The sequence below is a fragment of the Paralichthys olivaceus genome, chromosome 18 (genome assembly GCF_024713975.1).
Source record: "Paralichthys olivaceus isolate ysfri-2021 chromosome 18, ASM2471397v2, whole genome shotgun sequence".
NCBI classification, from domain to species: Eukaryota; Metazoa; Chordata; class Actinopteri; order Pleuronectiformes; family Paralichthyidae; genus Paralichthys; species Paralichthys olivaceus.
Window position 1 is genome coordinate 18,753,987 of NC_091110.1, and position 15,226 is coordinate 18,769,212.

The 15,226-nt window shown below is 44.3% G+C and overlaps 2 protein-coding genes across 2 annotated transcripts; one reads left to right on the plus strand and one right to left on the minus strand.

The window, feature by feature from the left end:
• Positions 1 to 5,355: 5,355 nt before the first annotated feature.
• On the minus strand, positions 5,356 to 9,383 carry ccnb1 (cyclin B1). The gene is made up of 9 exons (XM_020105144.2): positions 8,513 to 9,383; positions 8,172 to 8,297; positions 7,419 to 7,541; positions 7,145 to 7,333; positions 6,906 to 7,064; positions 6,585 to 6,821; positions 6,355 to 6,495; positions 6,102 to 6,212; positions 5,356 to 5,995 (listed from the first exon to the last, which is right to left on the minus strand). Exons 1-9 carry the CDS (start codon positions 8,531 to 8,533, stop codon positions 5,891 to 5,893), a joined length of 1,212 nt encoding a protein of 403 aa, XP_019960703.1. The 5' UTR covers positions 8,534 to 9,383; the 3' UTR covers positions 5,356 to 5,890.
• Positions 9,384 to 9,484: 101 nt separating this feature from the next.
• LOC109646714 (AN1-type zinc finger protein 5-like) lies at positions 9,485 to 14,365 on the plus strand. Its single transcript, XM_069513636.1, has 6 exons — positions 9,485 to 9,622; positions 11,455 to 11,639; positions 11,771 to 11,918; positions 12,033 to 12,136; positions 12,563 to 12,691; positions 12,843 to 14,365. The coding sequence occupies exons 2-6, from the start codon at positions 11,483 to 11,485 to the stop codon at positions 12,989 to 12,991; spliced, it is 687 nt and encodes a 228-aa protein (XP_069369737.1). The 5' UTR covers positions 9,485 to 9,622; positions 11,455 to 11,482; the 3' UTR covers positions 12,992 to 14,365.
• The last annotated feature ends 861 nt before the right edge of the window (positions 14,366 to 15,226 follow it).

Consider the following 15,226-nt stretch of genomic DNA (forward strand, 5'->3'; position numbering starts at 1 on the left):
CTTTCCTGATAATGTCCGTTGCTGCAGCTCCTCTTTTCAGCCTCTGTCTGAAACACTTGCTACTGTCTCTTTAAATCCCCCCCCCCCACCACCACAGAATTTTTATATTCACAAATAAACAAAAAAAAGCAGCATATGCTTCCTTTAAAAAGAGATTTGACTTTAATAAGTCAGCTTCATCTTTGTGTTGGTTCCAACAGCCTTTTAAAAAAAGACACCACCATCACACTGGCACTTTAAAATGGTTGGACCAGAACTATTAATCCCCAGAACCAGTGCAGAGAAGGCCAGCGGAAAAAACAGTTGGAGAACAGAAAAACCAAGAGTCATCGTCTCTGTGCGACCACATCGTGCTCTGAACTGGTCCAGTCAAGCAGCTCGGACGCCAAAAATAACCTCTGAGAGCTGAAACAAGATAATAACCTCGCTTTGTATCCACAAAACTACAGATCCTGCCAAAAACACGCATGTAATAACATTTGGGATTTCTGCAGTGGCTTCATTTTGCATTACTTGACTGAACGTCTGTGTTTGTGTCATCAAAGCTTCTGTTTGTAACTTGTTCAATTAGATTAGTTGATCAGAACATTGGCAGAGTTTTCACCCGTGTTTCTTAGGATTACACAAAAACTTCCAATTCACAGAGAAGAATCTGGTTTTCACTTTCTTTAACTTTGTTCTATGACAAATAAATGATTTATTTTATCAGACAACTTTGGAGATTAGGTCACAGGTCATCACATGATCCTCATCAGGCGCTGAAACATATAAATTATCTCTCGTCAGTGCATCAACACCTTGTTTGATGATGTCGTGAAGCAGCGTGGGATCATGGGAGTCGTTGTCTCCTCCGTTTGCAGGAAAATCTACCCGACACAACTCAGGAGCAAAAAGTTTGTTTTTCCTTCATCATACGTCGTTTGAGGTTTTGGACAATGTGAGAACACAAGTCAACAAAATCTGTAACAAAGGCTGAGTCGTTCTCAGACATTTAAATGAAGAACTCTGATGCTGATGAAGACCATGTGATGATTTAGAAAGCTGCTACATGGAGCCCCATGTGATAGTGTTTTATCAGCTGCTGTTTCCAGGATGAAGAATAAACTCTGAGGGTCAGTGTTTGGACGGGAAGAGTTTACAGACCTCGGACAGTTTATTCACTCTGTAGAAAAAGACCTTGTGATATGTCTGAAAGCTCAAGATGAGCGGCTCGACAGCAAACGTTCAGGAAACATACGAGGCCTCGCAGTGCGTCGCTTCACGAGAAGAAGGAGCTTTGTTTTAAAACGTGTTTCACATATTTTCTGAAATGTAAAAATGTCCTCCTCCAGAGTGTCCTCACAACGCAGTGTCTCTGTCAGGAGCAGAGGATGACTTCCTGTTCGCCACTCAAACCGTGCACGGTGCGGTCGAGGCGTCCGGAGGAACGTCCCATTCACACCTGGTTCAAACGCTCCACTGTTCGCGCCACAATGGCGGCTTTTATTTCCTCCGTGTGACACTGAGCGTCAAAGGTCGGTGACGTTCAGGAAACACATGATTTTTTAATTTAAAAATCCATAAATTGTGAAAATGAATGCCCGTGTGTTTATTTGTACTCGACTCCGCTCTCAAACCCAGAGGCCTGGTTCTGCTGCCAGCTGCCAACCTATTAGCACCCCACAGAAACCCTAACAGTGCCGCCACGGACCTGCTGTTTGTTTGACTTTGCCATTATTGAATTGAGACGTGCAGACTCGGTGGACGGGAGGCGAGAATGGGCGCTCGCTCATTTTGAAGGGTGCACTTGTTAAATCTCTGTCCATCTCGGACGATGTTTAGACTGGAGACGGAGTTCCAAACTTCAGACTCTGGTCTTGGATGATCCGCCTGCGGGTGAGATCTGTGTTGCTGGAATAGCGAGCGGTCTGGGGCCAAGCTTTGCATTCTTTCTGGACCTCAGTGCTGACTCGCAAATTCACTTAATGGGGAGAGAGCTTGGATAAACATGGAAGAGGACAGAAGCATTTGGGCTTTAAGGACACTGAAATGTGCAAGAATGGGCAACATGGAGTTCGTATCGTGGTCCGTTGCTCTCATGCAAGCGCTCGGTTCAGCCGACTGATTCTAACCATGCAGACGGTTTTGTTTTTGAGATTTCTGCCTCTGATGAAGCTGATACACTTCCAGTTATTGTGAATGATCCTCAAACCTCATTTATCTAAACAGATCACTCCCAGTGAGCGTGCAGATCAGTTACAAGATTAAAAACATGAAGTGTTGTATGTTCTTAAAGCTTTTGAAACCGGGGTTAGGATCATATATCATATTCTGTAAATAAAAATGGACGACGCAGCTCCACTTCCTTCCACTTTCCAGAAATGAAGCTGAAATATGATGGATAGGAATTCTGCGATCTTGCGCCATTGACGTGTTTTGGCTTCACTTTTTGGGCGCCGTCATATCGTCCATGTTTTGCAGCTCCGACGCGACGCTGGACTAAATGCCCACGTGTGTGAGTGACATTCAGTCAAATGAGGTCAGGTTAGGCCCGGTTCTGCAGCAGTGGGTCTTTTGTCTGTCGATGTTCAGAAGCCAGAGTGGATTCCAGCAGAGTCTCTATCAGCTCTGATCACCGTGTCTGTTATTCTCATCGCAGGGGAAACGTTTTTCCAGGCAGACGTGTCAAATATGAAAAGCAGGAAAAATGACAAGCACCACAGCTCTTTGTATTCACAGTTTCTGGTGTTACGACACATCGGCGTGTTAATTAACTCCACAGAGGACGGCAGATTGTCGATTGTCTGTTATTTAGACGAGTCCTGCAAAGACCACTGGACGCTTTTCCACCGAGACTCGGTGGAAGGATGCGGTTGCGCGTCAGGGAAGAACATCAAGTTTTGATCCAGATCAGGGGGCGGGCGAAGGATCTTCTTTCACCTTATTTAACATTTTCCACATTTACGTTGATTTCTCAGAGAATCGCTCGTGGATGAAAACAATCAGAAATGTTTAGAGGACAGAAATTTGTGAGTCGGTGCAATTTGTTGGCGATTCATGAAAAAATCTGGATCCAGAGAATTTAAATGTGGTATTTGCTCGACTGAGTTCCATTCGAGGTTTTAAATTTAATAGCCTGACAACCTCAAACTTAACTTTCATTCAATTCCTTTGTTTTTGCACGGAAGCAACTTTTTCAGATGCAGTTCTGTCACCTTGCCAGAATCCCCAAATCTATTCACGTCTCCACATCAACTTATTTATCAATCTGGGTGAATTCACCCTTTAAGCATCATAGGATGCGGAGCTTCAGTGTTTCCTTGAGCTCCTCCACCACTATGTTCAATTTTCCATCATAATAAATGTCACGCAGCTGAAACGCTGTCAGAAAAGGCCAGACTGTGTTCCAGGCAGCTGCGAGTGCTCGGTCTGGAGCCCCACACAGGAGGAATCTCTCCTGTAAACCGACACGACTGCCCAGTCATGACCTCAGCCTTCAAGTATGAACTCTGAGTGCGATCAGTGCGTTTAAAAGCCCGGCTCTCCACGATAACTCACACTGATCATCATCATCGTGTGTCTCTGTGGAAAACAACAGAGGGAGAGCTTGATGGATGGAAGGGATGTGCTCTTAAGGTGTCGGCCTCACGGCCCAGAGTCGGCCGACAGATGCACAGCTCACAATCACATGCCAGGGTTGAGTTGTGCATTATATAAGTTCTGAAACTATCAGAGCATCGTTTGGCTGCGTTTCTGCCTCAGACAGTGATGCACCACTGATCTCTGCATGAATTCTCTCAACAAACTCCCATCATGCCTCAGTTTTTCTCCCTCTCAGCAGCAGATGATCTGTGGTCCCGTATGAACAAAGTGTTATACAGGCCTTACGACCCCGGTGATGTACACAGTGACTCACGTCATGCAGATGGCAGATGGTCGTGTACAGCAAAGCTCTCTGGGTCGTCCCCCCGGGGGCGTGAGGATGTGATAGAGGGGGTCTGCCTCCCCCCCAGGGGTCTCAGCTGTGAAGGGGTTAAAGTGATAATAGCTCCCTCTCTGCTTTGTCCATTAGCTTTAAATACTTGTGGCTTGATGTGATGTAATTGAAGCTGCGAGGAGCCTGCAGCTTACATGAGATCTCCATGTGTCCTAACAAGTATGAAAGACCGCAGCTCAATGGAAGTGGTGGGCGACGCATTATCCCAGTTTGTCCGGATGTAGTCAACTTAGCTGGAATTTAAACTGACCTGGAAAGAAATCAAAAGAACAAAACCCTTAAACTAACGAGGACGAATTCCATTCAGCTTCTCTACGTCTGGGAATCTGTTATTGTGGACTTGAATAGAACCGAACCTGCACAATTGTTTATAGTTTCCTCTGTCAATCGTTAAAGTGAATCAAGAATAGACAGACAAATATATGTAGAGCTAAACTAAGCTATAAAAAAAAAGAGAAAGAAAAGAAAGCATGGTAGTGTGTGAAAGCACCAAATCACTCACTTGGGTCATTTGTCTCTGTGCCATAACCATGTTGCAGGATTATGAAGTAAATTGTTAGTGTTTTATTTAGACTAATAGTTTTGGGTAAAGATTGTTCAATGATCTTTTAATGCAGAAATAAACTGGTTTGCTGCAGTTTGTGATGTGATGCTTCCACAGTTTCACTTGTTAGCGCTGCCCCCTGGCAATGTGATATATATTATTACATATAACAAAGCAAAATATACCATCATGCATTGCTCTGGCAGCATTGTGGATACAAAATAAATTCCGATATACGGTCTAAGCTCTGTGCTGGTGAATTTCAAAGTTAAGTCGACAGTTCCCTCTGGTGGACAACATGTGTCACCTCTACCATCTGCAGGTTTGAGCAAGTTCTATTTAAGACTAGTAAAATATGACAAAGGGAGAGAGTCCAACTTTACTTTAGGTCAAATGGCTATGGGGGAAATAATCTTTGATACAATACATCTCACCATGAGACATGCTTCTACAGCATGAACTGAGTATTGCTGTAGTTTTAATATTTGCTTGCTGCAGGAAGAGACTACAAAATATGCAAGTCACTAAAACATGTGACAGAAAAGACCCAATGAAGCACATTAAGACCTGAGGACCTTTGAGACTTTAAAATCCAAAACCCTGTAAGACTTTAAAAAGTTTAACAAGGAATAAAAACTGCTTTTGCCGTGTTATTAAATAGTTTGTTTTAATAAAATACACAAGAGTTAACAGGACAGAAGTTATGCAAGACGCCCCACATAGTTTCACCTAAACTTTGCAAGGTTAAGTTTACATGTTGGAAATCAACGGCCAGCAGCTCTGGTGTTGCAGCAGCCTCTAGTGGTGAACAGTACACATGACAAGGCAACAAGAGTCTGGTCAGAACCATTTAATAGATGCTTTTAAGAAAAAGTCATTTAGGTAAAATCATTTAAAAGTATTGCTGTACATTTTACATACTGTCACACATTAAGAATATACCATTAAAAATAAAAAGATCAGAAAGGGCCACTACTGCCCATTGGACCTTTCCATGGCCGACCATTCTGAAAGCATGTGACACGTTTCAGATGCAACAGCAAATGACGTTTACGGCAACATTAAGAGTTCAGCCAACGGAGTAGTGCATTATGAGCCATGTTTTGAACAGACATGGTGAAAATAGTGAGTTGTAGCATTACAGTGGTCACTGGTTGACTGAATCTCATGAGGTGTAGATTTCAGATTGAAACCATGAACTCAAAAAACGTGTGGCATGCTTTGGAAAAGTCGGCAAGAGATAACGCGAGATCCGATTGTTAGTCATGCAAACCACCGACATGGTTCTCTGCGTGCCGATCCGTCAGACACGTTAAAAACATTTAAGTTACAAATGTACAAATCGACACATGGTGCCAGAAACTGTCTTCTCACTGTGTGAGCCGCTTAGCGAAATCCTTCACCACAGAAGACTTGAGCTGCGAGATGGTGGCGATCCTCATCTGCTTTGAAGTGGAGTATTTGCTCTTGATGGCCTGAAGGGAAAAAAAAAAAAAAACCAGAGCGAGGGTCAGAAACAGAAAAGTCATGGGCATTCAGATTCCAGTAACTAGTTCACACCTGGCTGGAGGAGTCACTCACCATGTGCTTTGTCAGGCTGTCGTTCACCTTCACAACGTTCTTGGCAATGTGCGCCATCACAGGAATCAAACTCTCTGCTGTGTAGTCCATGTAGTGCTGCAGCGTCACATCCTGAGGAGAGACTCAGCATTAACGTCATGTTTAGACTCTGAAGACAAACTGGTCCATGATTTTGTGGAGTCATTTAGAAATGTCACTGAAGTACAAAGATTTCAGTTTGTACTGTTTCCTTTCTGGTCATAACGACACTCACCCATTCACCAGCATCCAGGATCTGGAGGGTGAGAGCGAAGGCAGCACTGGCCAACAGGGAAGGTGGGAAGTGAGCCATCTCATAGTCCACCATGGTGAGCTCCAGGAGGTACTTAGCCAGGGTGTGCTGCTCAGCAGTCACCTGAGGGAAGACAGACACGTTAGTGGTTACAAGAAAAAAAAACTCCCAATCTGTTAGATTATGTTTCTTTTGGACCGAGATGCAGATACCTCATAAATCTTTGAGGCCCTCCTGAGGAACTGCAGGGGCAGAGGGCGGCCGAGCTGGAACTTGAGCTGCCGCAGGATGGTCATCTCCATGTCTCTGATCTGGGCAGTGGTGTAGGCCCGGTCCGTCACGTAGGCAAAGTCTGAGATCTCCGGGGGATACATCTCCTCGTATTTGGAAGCGAGGAACATGGCGGTGACACCGACCAGCTGCAGCTGCTTCTTGGGGACTGGGTGGTCCTGTTGGAGACGTGAACACACATTTAGTAAAAGAAGCAGACGTCACCTGCTACAGTGAGCGCAGCAGTTTGATTTACTCCTCACCTGAAGAAAGCGATCAATGATTCCCACAGTCATGTACATGGTTTCCTGCAGCAGACGGAACTTCAGGCTGACCTGCACCAGCCAGTCGATGAGAATGGCTCGCATGTTACCGGTGACCTCGTGGCCCTGCAGGTAATGGAGTCTGACGTTCTGCTCAACCTGAGGAGACAAGACTCTGGGTTAAAAACAAAGCTGCAGATTCAACGTGAAACTTGTTCTGAGAACTGAACGTGTCGTGCCTCAAGCTGCCGCAGGTACTTGTAAATGTCCTTCACATATTCGCTGCAGAGCATTGGGTTGTCGTAGTCGTCTGCGTCCACGTCCCTGACTGCAGTTTCCAGCATGACGTCTGAAAAAGCCTGGCAGAGGTCACGAGGCTCACAGCCAGAAGTCTCCATTGGAGTGGGGGATACTGGTTCAGGGAGAACCTGCACGGTGGAAACAGAGTTCAGAGATCACACCACACCCAGCGGCCATTTGGGTCTTAATAAGAAAGTTTCTGTGGGCACCCACCTGCACCTCGGGCTCAGGTTTAACAGGAACAACATTCTTTGGTGCTTTTGGTGGTTCCACCACTGCTACGGTTTTCTCAACTTTGGTCACTTTAGTCTTCTTTGCTGCTTCGGTCTTGATGTTCTGAAAATGTAGAGTGGGATAGTCAAAGCAGAAATGTGGCAGCAAACCTCTGCCACAGCAAATTACACACAACAGGATTTCATTCAGAAGACAAACATTATGAAAACTTCTGTGCACAGTAAAGTGAAGTGGACTATTGATTTTACAGGAAGTCTTGAGCCTTGAGGGAGATTGACTGGTTGTATATTACATTCACCCAGAAAACAAAAATGAAATGTAAAAATACAACTTTCTAAAGTTTTCTGTTGTATGAAAAAGTGCACATAAGAATTGAATCCATGTTACACGCTGAAATAAAAGTGCACGCATTTAAAAAAAACAAGGTGGGGGCACTGTTTGCTTACTCAGAGCCCTTTTGTTCCACCATTTTAGGTGTTCAGTGAAAGCAGCTGCTGGCCTCAAACATATACTACCTGACTCCCAGCATGCAACAGCTTGAAAAGCACTTTTAAATGAAATAGATAGAATATGTGTTTGTGTGTTTGTTTACAGATATATTCAGTTTCAGTGCATTTGCGTTGATGCACTGAGGATTTCAGTCGAGGCTCTGCAACACAAGCACCGCAGCTGCTTCAGTCTGATCACACACGAGATATTATTCAACTTGTAAAACTTTAAAACCTCCTTTACCTTCCTCTGCACCTCCTTCACTGCGACGTTCCCGATTTCTCCGAGAGCCGCCCGAGGCTTGAGCGTGGGCCCGGTCACCGAGCACGACTTCCCGGGGAGGTCGGTCCTGGTGGAGGCCAAACGATTCTGCAGAGAAACACCGGGAGAGCGCGGAGCTCCGTGTGAATTCACAGGTTCGAGCATTTAATTCAAGTTAACATCACCGAGGAGCAAAGTCCAGCGAGACACGAGGAGAGAAACCCACGAGCATGTAAAACAATGAGAGCACGTTTGTTCTGAATGATTCTGTTAAAGTTGAGGAGGAAACGACAAAGAGGAGAAGCAACATGTAGAAAACTCACTCTGGTAACACGGAGAGCCATTTCACGAGCTGCGTCAGTTCAACCAAAGATGGATTCTCGTTCTGAGGACTGAGGCTGTTTCCTTTCGACTTTCACGGTCCTGGTTTAAATCCTCGCTCTCTGGCGTCTGATTGGCTGAGCCCAGATTACTGCCGGCGTCTGATTGGTCCAACGCGGCTGCTTCAAATGCGTTACCCGGACAACCACTGGTCATGTGACCTTTTTTTTGTGTGTATCCGCTCATTTCCTTTTCCGGTTTTGACGATTTAGTTTTATTTAAACTCTTATAATAATAATAATAATAATAATTCTGGTGTCATATTAAATTAATTCATTATTCTCTTTTATTTACTTTTCTTGTAAATGTAATTTTAACACGTTTTTATGTTGCTTAAAATCTCTTATATGAATTACATTTAAACATGTTTTTTTATATTTATTAACATGTTTTTATTTGTATCTATATTGAATGAAAAGTACTTCGAGCTGTATTGTTTGTATGAAAGGTACTATATAAATAAAGTTTATTATTTTTATTTTTCTGTGTACAAATCAGTGTGTGTGTGTGTGTGTGTGTGTGTGCAGGCATAAGGCTGATTTAACTCATGTATAAATGTTTTAATTATATTTTATAGATCATATTTTATATATTATTAATATATTTGTTCAGAAACTTAAGCTAAATAATAAAAATACTTCTAAGTTTTATAGAAGACAGGGAAATAAATAAAAAAAACTTCTTTAAATAGTTTATGGATATCGATATTATACAGTGTCGTGATATCTATATATCCATTTATGTTATTTATTATTAATATTAAAATGTTTCCAGACTCGGTAGAGTTCGGTGTTCCTGGTTATTTCCGGGATCGGCGCATGCGCAGTTGGGGTCCGTGGAGCGTCTCCGGATGTGCAGGATGTTTCCTCAACAGTCTGCAGCTCATCGTCAGAGGACGTTTGTGAAAACATCCAGCGGAGCCCGAGCGGCCTGAAGAGGCAGAAACAACGCACCTAGACGGCCCTAGTGAGTCCGATCCCACCGCTCCACACGGAAATCTCCTCGAAGCACCGAGTTTGGAGGAAATCAGCACGTTTCTCTGACACAGGAAGGTGAGTTCACGAGCTCCACTGGAACATCGACGGCTAGCACAAGTTTTCTGAAGTGAAAAGTTGAAGTCCCTTGTTCCACTTTAATGTGCGATCGCAGAAGTAGCGTGAATCGAAAGAAATGAACCCATTACGCCGACACGTGTCGCCGAAAAGTTTTTTTTTCTCTCAACCAACTGCGAGGTTGCAAATCAAGAACCACAACAGCTAGCTTGGTTAGCTTCCCGAAGATGAATTGTTAACAACACAAGAAAGTGAATAAAAATCACGATCGGCACTTTAATGCTCCTTTAATCCTCGGAACAGACACACACCTGGAGACATGCTCGTGTTGTTGGTACGTTTATGGTTAAAATCAACACTTTAGCACGAACAGCTATTAGCACGAAGCCGCTGTAATAAACGCACTTATCTCCGGATTTGATCTTCGTAAAAGCTCTTTGTTGTTAGCTCACGTCAACTTCAGTGATCCGGTTGTAGCGGACAGAAAAAACAAAGAGCAGACATAGCAGGGGCGACAGTTTTCTGCCGAAGCTAACACCTACTAGCATGCTATCATTAGCGCAGATCACGAGAATCCGCTCACACGGTTGTTGTGGCTAGCAGTCGTTAGCATGCGAGCTACTGGTCCAAACCGCGCGTCGATTCGAAGTAAAGTTGTTTTGTCTGTTCGCTTTGAAAACACTCGTGTAACCTGATTCACGGGGTTTAATGTCCGCGCCGCCCGGAGTCGTGTTGTAGTCTTTTTTTTTGGAGGAAACACAAGCTAGGAGTCACCATTAGCCTGCTAGCATGACTCAGTGGATTTGTGGGAGTGACACGGCTGTGGCCCAGTGTTTTCCAGGAAGCTCCAGATAACTCACCGCAGCGGAGACGCAGGATATTTTATTGTTGCAGGAACTTTATAGATGAAGTCATGACTGGAAGTGAAGTCGATGTCATGTAGCCTCGGGGTGACGTTAGCATGCTACAAGTGTACACGACATGTTGGCACCAGGGAGCGAGTTTGATCTTTTGTTTAGGTGCAGAAAAAAGAAACGTGAGATCTACAGGTGTTGTGTTGAATGATCTCACAATCTGTTCATGACGGTGTGTTCTCTCCCTGCTGGGATGAATGAAACAAAAAACAAACATGCCCCCCCCCCCCCCCCCCCCCCCAGATGAGGATACAAATATTTGCAGGATCCCAGCTCCGACCCTGCAGCTCCTCTAAAAATAACCCTGTTTATAGCCTGGCTGTGTTGAGGTAACTCGTGAGATCAGTGTCACATTGCTTCCCTGTGACAGAGCAAAGCCACCACGCACAGATCCATGTGAGTCTGCAGCTCTGCAGTCTGTGGGCACACACACACACACACACACACACACACACACACACACACACACACACGCGTGAAGCTGCAGTGCTGGAAGCCTCTGCAGCTTCACTGGAATCAGAACATGCTGATGTGACAGCGTCAACCATCACAGCTAAGGGAGAAGTAACACTTCTGTGTTATGACAGCACAGAGTCGTACTTACTGCAGGGCCCAGTGATGTCGTTCAATCCTTCTAACCAATGCTCATCCTGTTTTTTGCAGCATCAATATTTCTCTGCTGCCCCGGGCAAGAAATTGTTAACAATCTTCAAATATAGACTTGACCATCATTTTTTTAACAGAATTTTCTTATTTCCCAGCTCACTGGTCTTTTGAGGATGATGTGCAAGGTTTCATCTCATGCTGCAAAGTTAATTAAATCTGGAGCTTGTTTTTATTGAAGTCTGATTTACTTCCTGTGGTTGCACCAACACAAACACTCATCGTTGCAGCGTGCATGTTTGTTTGTGTCTCCAGGTCAGCTCACTAGGCGGCACACATCACTATGGCCCAGGAGACCAATCAGAGCCCAGTTCCTATGCTCTGTGCCACTGGCTGTGGTTTCTATGGCAACCCTAGGACAAATGGCATGTGCTCTGTGTGCCACAAGGAACACCTGTCAAGACAGAACAATGGAGGAGTCAGTTCTTTGAGTTCTGTGGGTAAGACCTGCTGTGTCTGTCAGGTTGTTTTCTAGTTTCCTTGGGCACGTAGGAGAAAAGTCGTGACCTCTGTCTGCAGCTGCACTGCCCCCGTGTCTGACTGTAACATGTGGTGAAATCTCCTCCCTCAGGCAGCAGCAGTGGCCCCTCAGCTGAGGCGTCTGCCATCCAGAGGTTAGAGGCCACCTTGAACAATGCTGCAGCCGCCGCGGTCGCTGCCGCAGAGGAGGCAGCCGAGGCCGCTGCCTCCGCTGAGGCCGTCGCCGCCGAGGCTCTCAGGTGAGATACTCGTTTGATGGTGTATAGCTGAAGATATGATTATTATTATCATTTAATTCATTTACTTTCCTCTTATATAGCTATTCTGAATTTTATTCCATTTATGCTTCGCAGTGGGGTGTCGTCGGCCATTTCTATGACACAGCAGATGACGGAGATGAGTCTCTCCTGTGAGGAGAAAGGAGCATCGGGGAGTAAAACAGAGCTCATAGAGCCAGGTTGGTTCCTCCAGTGAATTACATACATTAATGTAATAGTTAATTGAGAGCTGTGTCATACAGGAAATCAAACTCTCCAGTTTAGCTTTTGTTTTCACTGTCAATACAAATTTGGTTTATACTGAGATACCTTTTACTTATATATTGCTGACTGTGACTTGGCCATTGGACACAAAGTTGTAAATGTGAGTAAGACTCAACTTTAAGACTTTTTGGAAATATTGCATTTAAAGTACCTGGACAAATATTGTATGAACATACTGTATGTGTCCAAAACATTTCATAATGTAAATGTATAACTTTGAAAAACCTCTGTCTTTCAGTATTACATTTTACAACAGTTTGATCTGCTCTTTTACTCACATACACAAGGAGGCTTTCCTGTTTACAGCACCTGAGTCATGTGTGTTTCTTGTGTGTCTCCAGTGGTGAGTCAGCCCACAGTCTCATCCTCCCACCCGTCCACTGCTGGCAGTGACGAGTCCAAATCCCCCGAGCCCCCGAAACCCAAGAAGAATCGCTGCTTTATGTGCCGTAAAAAGGTCGGCCTCACAGGTGAGAGCTGTCACAGACACAGGATTCATTGTCATTAGGATGAGACAGTCCGCCACTCACCACAGCTTCAGGGTGTCTGGACTGAGTGATTGTTTGGCAGTCGTGTGTGTGTCCTTGTTATTGATTGGACTCCTCTGCTGTGGCTTTTCAGGTTTCGACTGCCGCTGTGGGAATCTGTTTTGTGGACTTCACCGATACTCCGACAAGCACAACTGTCCGTACGACTACAAAGCCGAAGCTGCCGCCAAGATTCGCAAAGAGAACCCCGTGGTCGTCGCTGACAAGATCCAGAGAATATGAGGAAGACTCTGTTTGACTTCTTTTGAAAACTGGGAGCGATCGGATAAAAGAAAAGAGAGAAAAAAAAAAAAGACTTGAGCCCAACCTTCTCACTGAAGGATCCGTTCTTTTCTGGTTTGTTACACATTCAGGACATTTCCTCCCCGTGCATGGAAGTTCACGTATATTTTCAGCTTTGTTCTCTGTCGGGGTGTGTGAGTCGAACAGTTTTGAAGGATTGTATTGAACAAGCAAATATTGTGTGTGAGAATTAGGTGTGGGTGGGAGTTCGATTTATGAGAAGTGACTGAGCGAGGCTGCTGAAGAAAAAGTTGTTGCCCTTTAGAAAAATCGCTGTTGCCATCTGTCCGGTCTGTGTCGTGATCCTGCTGAGATCACTGGAACTCTGCGTCCGGACACATTCAGGCTTTCGTTTGGACTCTTGACTGTTACTGCTGTCGGCTGATTGGACCAGCGCTTGCTCTCTGCTGGCTTGAGTAGCAAAATGGATATTTGCCTCTTTCTTTCTGGTTGTTTTTTTTTTTGGAGCCTCCACTTGAGATCAGAGTTAAACGCTCCTGACTTGGTCAGACTCTCCTGGTAAGTTATTATCAAAGTGAAAACGCTTCTCTGTGCTGCCGGAATCCCGTCCTGTCCGACTCGCCTGTGACTTAAAAAAAAAAAAGAGACTTTGTGGCTAGCATTTTCTCGCTGGCTCATCTTCTTCCCTTCTGCAGGATCTTGACGTAGTTTTGCAGTGAATTTCTTTTTCTCCTGCCGTTAATGGACTGAAAGCTGTGATTTGCTCGGGGAGGGCGGACACACAGATTTCTGCTTTTTGAAACCATCCACTGAAGTCACATGTCAAACGTTTTTTTTTTCTTTCTTTTGTTCTGTTGTTTTCCAGAAAAGTGATTTGTACGCTGTGTGTTGTTGTGTGACAAGTAGCCTACACTTGTATTAATATTTGCCTTTGGAAATGTTTAGCTCCACTAATAATTTTTTTTTTTTTACTTCACTATTGAATGTTTTTTTCTGTTTTTAATGTGAGCTGACAAATTCACCACATGGGGAGTGTTGGACTGCTGCGTGCCGTGTGACAAACACAAGACGTGTGTGTTTGTGGGAGTAGATGTCGTCGGCTGGTGTGTGAGTTTCGTATGAGGCGGAGTGGTTGTGTGTCGCGGTGACTTGTGAGATTTGTGGACGTAGGTTATTAATAATTTTCCGTTTTTGATTTTTGGTCTGGCTGCTTCGTGTGTGTGTGTGTTTTTTTTTTTTATCCTTTAGTTATGCAAGTTTGTACAAACATCTTTATTTATATACTGCAGTGTGCATAATCTTCCATTAGTTCAGAATAAATTGTATGATGTAAATAAATTATGTTCAAAATTACACGATCCAGACTCTTCATTTGAAGTTTTCATGCAAAGCTTCTTAACAGTGTCTCTCAGTAAAAGTTAAAACTGCTGTCTGTCAGTTTCCATGTGACTCGAGAAACAGGATCTGCTGCAGCGAGCATGGCCTCAGGTCACGTTATGACACACACACACACACACACACACACACACACACAGAGTGAACTCATTGATCAGCCCGAGAGGCACATGGTGGAACACGGCTCTCAGCCTCTCTCAGAAGATTAGTAGAAGTGGTTCCCCAAATAATCTTAACCACTAAGAAGGTTATACTTTCACCCGGGTTTGTTTGTCAGCAGGATTACACAGAAATAACCAAACCAATTTCCACCAAACCTGGTGGGGGAGGGGGCCCTAAGCCTGAGAAGAACCCATTAAATGTTGATGCAGATCTCTGTATTCATGTCATCTTTTTACATATGTATTTTAAGACTCAGTTATAGGAACACAGAGCAGCACATGTTAGTAGTAAAGTATGGTTCTCAAATTGTCACGATTTTACTTCCTTTTTTTTTAGAAATTTACTCCAAAACCAAATGCAGTCAAATTCAGACTCATGAGAAATTCAGTATGAATTCTCAGCTTGAGAAAGAAAATCTGAAAATATTTTTTCCTCATTTCCTTACATCCTCCTCCTCCTCTCGTAACTCTGCTCACAGCCCTGGAGACAGAAGCATCAGACCTCTGAAGGTCCTCTGAGGACTCTGGTCTGGGAGCCTCCCCACACATCCTTCCATTTTTGGGACCGATTACACCTGATGTTCACCCCCTGCCCATTTCTCCCACATCCAACCTGGTGACTAAGAGAACGACTGTTTCCTCGGGGGGGTCTGATACA